Raw genomic sequence first — 6,084 nt, 5'->3', positions numbered from 1 at the left:
GAAAGATCACAGTTTGGGGAGCCAGACGGGACTGGCCTTGATTTCTGGCTCTGCCACTAACTCAGTCTGTTGGATGTGTTAGCTAATTACCTAAGTCTTCAAAGTATGGAGATTTCATCAACTGCCTTGCCATGTTTCAGGTTAGTTGCTATTGGTTTTTTGTTTTTGTTTTTGTTTTTCTGGTTGCCTTGAAAATGCTGGAAACGCTGGAGGGTACTTTGCAAACCAGCAGCTACAGCTACAAAATACCTTCTTCTTGGCACCCTCCTCACCCTCATTTTAAAAAGAAGAGAAAACGTTTTTGATCAGAACAATGTCTGGAAAAGTCTTCCCTGTTGTCACTGAAACACCTTTTTCCCCACGGTTGGTTTCTATGCATGGATGACTTCTCCGGCCCTCCTTCTTGTTTCTATTCATGTTGCCATCTTTCAATCTGCAGGAATCCATGCACTGGGTTTCATTGCTGAATATTTACACCCCAAAGCTCTTCATCATCCCAGAGGAAGGATTTAATACGTTTGGTCTTATGAGAACATGAGTATATTTGAAAAATCACATCAACTTCAATCCAATATCCTATACCACTTTTGTAGTCTTAAAGCAATCCATTCTACTTCCATTTTTCTCTAAGTGGTTCTGCTCTTGTTTTCTTTCCTCCTCAAGGAGCCTCTCAATAGCGAGAACATCCAACATCCATCTTGCTGTAGTTCAAGGCATTAAAAACACCTAGTGTACCGACAAAGACACCTTGTGACCACACTGAGAAATATGATGGTCCATACAGAACATAGGCTTTGGAAAGAACTGGGTTTTAGTTATTTGTATGTTACTTATTAGCCATGACAATTATGAATTTTGTTTATCACTCCCTTTGTATATATATGTGTTTGTGTGTTTGTATGTGTATACATGCATGTATACTCATAAATATGTGTGTGTCTGTGGTTTCTCAACAATATACACACATGTATGAGTGTGTGTATATATATATACACACACATTATATTAATATACATACATATATACACACACGTATGGTTTTCTGGAGTTTGTTTATATCAATCAACATTATGTTAGTAAGATTCACCCATGCTATTTCAGGTCACCATTGTCCAGTCATTTTCACAGTATGATATCCCATTGTGTGGATATACCACAATTTACTTGTCTATTGATGGGCACTTGGATTTTTTGTCCTTCACATTCTGCATCTTATATATAAAGGAGAAAATAAGAGAGAATTAATAGTACTTCACAGAATTGCTGTAATCCATATGAAATACTTAGTCCAGTGCTTGGCAAAACCCTAGTCAAGTCCTCTCTTTTCTTTTCTCTCTCTCTCTCTCTTTTTTTTTAGATTGACTTTCCCTCTGTCATCCAGGCTGGAATGCAGTGGCTCACTGCAACCTCGGCCTCCTGAATTCAAGCAATTCTCCTGCCTCAGCTTCCTGAGTAGCTGGAACTACAGGCATGCAAAGCCATCCCCAGCTAATTTTTGTATTTTTAGTAAAGACAGGTTTTCACCATGTTGGCCAGGCTGGTTTTGAACTCCTGACCTCAAGTGATCCTCCCGCCTTGGCCTCCCAAAGTGCTGGGATTACAGGTGTGAGCCACCGCATCCTGCTGGCCAACCCCCGTCTTGACTCTGGAAGGAGACGATAAATCCCAATGGCTTGATGAGAAAGTAACTCCAACACCAATGTACAGGATAAGTTTTGCTTTTGACTTTCTCCCTCTGCCATTGTCTAACCCAGTGGTTCCCAAACAGGGGTGACCTTTGTACTCCCAGGCAATGTTTGGCAATGTCTGGAGACATTTTTGATTATCACCCTCAAGGGATGCTACCAGAATCTGGTTTCTAGAGGCCAGGGATGCTGCTAAACATCCTACAAGGCACATGACAGCCTTTACAACAAAGCATCACCCAGCCCAAAATGTCAATAAGGCCGAAATGGAGAAGCCCTGGTCTGCCCTTACACTGTGCTTGTGATTACTCAAGCTGCACCTGCAGGACAAGGAATAGGCCTCCATTCAGTGAACTAAGTGTAGGGAGTGACTGTTTTGAAGAGACTCTGTCCTTGGCAATTGTAAGATATGGAATTTATCCTAAGAGTGTCTCGTAGGAACTAGGAGAACATAAGGAAATTTTTCACACAAGAAATTCAAGTTCCCCAACCTGCTTTGTTGTAATTATGATCCCCATTTCTTGTTTTTCTTCCACTGTGGACCGCAAAACGATTGGCTTCCTGTCTTCCCCTGTCTCTCTATCTCCAGAACCACGTTCTTCAGTTGAGTTCTCCACACCAAGGCCAGAGGGACCTTCCAAAACCCAGTGCTCTTCCTGTCACTTCCCCCCTGCATGCAGCCCCTTGATGCCTTCCTGTCAGCCCTGCATCAAACCCAAACACCTCTGTCTAGCATGCAAGGCCCAACACAGGCAGATCACTGTCTACGATCTGACCTCATGGCTCATTCGTCTAAGAACGACTCTGTCCACGCCTCACCTCATGAACAATTTGCTCTCAAGCCCCATTTACTTGTACGTGTCTCCTTTGCCTAGAAAGCTTTTGCTTTCCTGTTTGTAACTGGTTAATTCCTACTCATATGGGAAGACTCGATGCCAGTATCACATTCTCCAAGAATTCTTTCCTTGTTCACCCACCACACTCTGCTGAGTTCATGGTCCTCTGTGCTTATCTCCAAGTACTCGGCACAAAAGCTCACCAGAGGGTGGTGAGAGCAAAGACTGAGACTTTTTATGTTTATTCTTAGAGCTAAACACAGTCCCTGGCACCTAGCTGCTATCTAATAATGCCTGAGGGATGATGAGTGGGTGGACCGATGGTTGAATGGAGCTGCTGTCAAAGATAAAGCAACTCACTGATGAGACTATGGCATTGACAGGAGAGCAAAGAGAACAGCAAGTTGCTTCAGGTTAGCCACCTTTATTGGACAGTTACATATTTTACCTGATTGGAGAAGTCCCTAAGGAACACAAGTATGCACAGCAAGGGAGCACATAGATGACAATAGAAAAAACTTCATGTCAGGAAAGAGACCTTAGATGATGAAGCAAAGTGGCTTTTCTCAGCTTAGTCGCAGCAGAAGGCATGAACCTGGAATGTCTCCCTCTTGCTGTCCAGGAGGCCTTCATTTAAGTGATTAGGATACTGACATTTCTGATGAGTTCTTTGAGGCGTAAGCAGATGGTGAGTAACAACGCAGAAAGAAAGAGCTCCTAGCTAAGTCACAATGAGCTTTGGAGAAAACAGCGCAGTTTTGTCTCTAGCTGGTGGCTTGCTTTGCAGGAATTGGAGGGCTGAAGCCAGTTTAGCAGTTGGCAGGCTTGCTGGCAGCCGGTTGAGCTGCTACGGCCTCACGGGTGGTTGGGCTGATGGGTTTGGCCTCAGTGGGCTGGCAGGGACCCTCTTCTGAGACATCCGCCTTGCAGGGGGTTGAGTCAACACAATCCAGTTGGCTGGACGTGGATTTTTTGCAATCCCGTTTGGAAGAGTCGGACTCCGTGCAAGACGGGCGGTAGCAGACTGGGCGGTAAGAGTAGGAAGTGACACAGGCTGGGCGGCGCAGGATGGAGTAGCATGGGCGGTAGCAGGCAGGACGGTAGGAGATGGAGGTCACGTATGGCTGCCTGTAGGTGAGGAGTCCAGAGCAGATGGGGCGGCAGATCGGACGGGAGAGCGGGCGGTAGGAACCCATAGCACTGCAAGGCCGTTTGCAGGAACTGGGTATGTAGAAAGTCTTAGGGCAAGTTGGTCGGCAGATGACAGATGCAGAAGATCCTGGACGGCAGGAAAGAGGCTGGCAGGAGGTAGATGGGCAGGAAATTGGCTCGGGGCAGACAGAACGACAGCGCTTGACTACATAGCAAGTAGGTTGGCATGGATTGGGCACGCAGGCAGCTGGTGAGCAGGGGCTGGGCTCAGAGCAGATGGGTTGGCAGATACTGGAGACACAACAAGAAGGCTCTTGGCAAGTGCTGGGGACACAAGGTGGCTCACATGGGCTCTGAACACAGCAGACAGGACGGAGGCAAACTGGCTCACAGACCAGAGCCACACAGGTAGCTGGCTGACAGATGCTAGACTCTGAGCAAGATGGCTCACAAGGGCTGGGGTCACAGCAGACAGCCTGGTAGCTGCTGGTCACAGAGCAGGTAGGTGTGGGGCACACCGGCTGACAGCAGGCAGGCTCACAGACAACAGGTTGGCAGGAACTAGGCACGGTGCAGACAGCTGGGCAGCAGCTGGGCTCACAGACGACTGGCTGGCAGCAGCTGGATTTGCAGAGAATAGGCTGGCAGGAAGTGGGCACACATAGGAGTGGTTGGCAGGAAGTGGCTTCAGAGCATACCGGTTGGCAGCAGCTGCTCACAGAGCAAGAAGGCTCACAAATAGCAGGCTCACAGCACACAGGTTGAGCACAGCTGCTCACGGAGCAAGAAGGCTCACAGATGGTGGCCTCGAAGCACACGGGTTGGCAGCAGCTGCTCACAGAGCAAGAAGGCTCACAGGTGGTGGTCTCACAGAACACGGGTTGGCAGCAGCTGCTCACAGAGCAAGAAGGCTCACACGTGGCAGGCTCACAGCACAGGGGTTGGGCACAGCTGCTCACGGGACAGGAGGGCTGACAGCACTGTGGCCCGCAGCTGGTTGATCCACAGCTATCTTCACAAGTCACCAGCTGCCACGTCTGGCTCTGGCAGGAACTGGGCAGGCAGATGGGGCCTCCGCAGCTCACATCGGTGGAGCAGAGAGACATGGCTGGCACGGAGAAGCATTTCCTAGAACAGCAACTGCCAGACATGGTGGAGGTGGCCGTGCTTCCTTGCGCTGAGTGCTGAGAGGTCGCTGCCTGACTGTGACAGCTCCCCAAGGCCCTCACTTTTATACCCCCTCACTGGCATGTTCTGTTTGGGACTCCTGCATCTTTTCCTCATTGTTGGGCCAGTTTGCAGAGGAACATCTTATTATACCACTGTTTGTTGATCTGGAAGCTGTTTATCTACCCATAAAGAAGCTGTTTGTTTATTGATGTGCTAAATTCGGAATCCTCAGAGCTACAGGTAGTCTTGGAAGAAGGATTCTCACCTCCAAGCTGGATGATCTATATTTCTGAGCATTGTGAACAGGGAAAGAAGAATGAAACTTATCATTTATCCACCTTCTAGTCTTCCATACAAGGCCCTGGGTTGGGCTCACAGGATTAAGACCTATTCACCCATTCTCATGGATCTCGCTGTCTAGTGGGCAGATAAGCATGCAGACAGACTCACTGCCACACAATGGTAAGTTCAACAATAGACATACAGAGATTAATTGGGAGGAGAGATGATGAACTCAGTTGGGAGAGGAACAACTGGGCTGGATTTAAATGACTGCAGTAATGATCTTACTTAAAAACCACCAGCAATCCCATGAGGCAGAGATTCTTCTCCACCATTAGAAATGAAGAAATGGGCTGAGCACCGCGGCTCATGCCTGCAATCCCGGCACTTTGGGAGGCCAAAGTAGGCGAATCACCTGAGGTCAGGAGTTCGAGACCAAACTGGCCAATAGGATGAAATCCCATCTCCTCTAAATATACAAAAATTAGCCAGGTGTGGTGGCACATGCCTGTAATCCCAGATACTTGGGAGGCCGAGGCAGAAGAATCACTTGAACCTGGGAGGCAGAGGTTGCAGTGAGCCAAGATCATGGCACTGTACTCCAGCCTGGGTGACAAAGGGAGACTCTGCCTCAAAAAAAAAAAAAACGAAATGAAGAAATGGGAGCAGAGGGTCAGAAAGTTTCAGTCACTTGCTGAAGACCACACACAGCCTGTTCCTGATCTAGACTGCTATTCCTCCTCCCCACCAACCTGTCTAGACCTATCTTTCTCAGCAGACTTCATCAAAGTCACATATCACAGGCTCAGCCCACCACCATCCTCCATGCTATCCCATGACCATAGAACATTGGCTTGACCAGTCCCTGGAAAGGATGTGACCCAGCCTCTCTGCTCCTCCTCAAGCATTATTAGGCCTCCAGGTTCTTCTTTGCTTTTAATGATTTTGACAGCTCCTTT

The 6,084-nt window shown here is 47.9% G+C and overlaps 1 protein-coding gene across 1 annotated transcript; it reads right to left on the bottom strand.

Moving 5' to 3' along the window:
- Window positions 1-3,330: 3,330 nt before the first annotated feature.
- LOC105711392 (keratin-associated protein 16-1) lies at window positions 3,331-4,824 on the bottom strand. Its single transcript, XM_012444150.2, has one exon. The coding sequence runs from the start codon at window positions 4,822-4,824 to the stop codon at window positions 3,331-3,333; it is 1,494 nt and encodes a 497-aa protein (XP_012299573.1).
- Window positions 4,825-6,084: the final 1,260 nt, after the last annotated feature.

The sequence above is a fragment of the Aotus nancymaae genome, unplaced genomic scaffold, assembly GCF_030222135.1.
Source record: "Aotus nancymaae isolate 86718 unplaced genomic scaffold, 86718_ANA_hifiasm-v0.15.2.pri h1tg000089l, whole genome shotgun sequence".
NCBI lineage: Eukaryota > Metazoa > Chordata > Mammalia > Primates > Aotidae > Aotus > Aotus nancymaae.
Note: the sequence above shows the minus strand (reverse complement) of the source record. Positions and strands in the feature narration are given on the sequence as shown.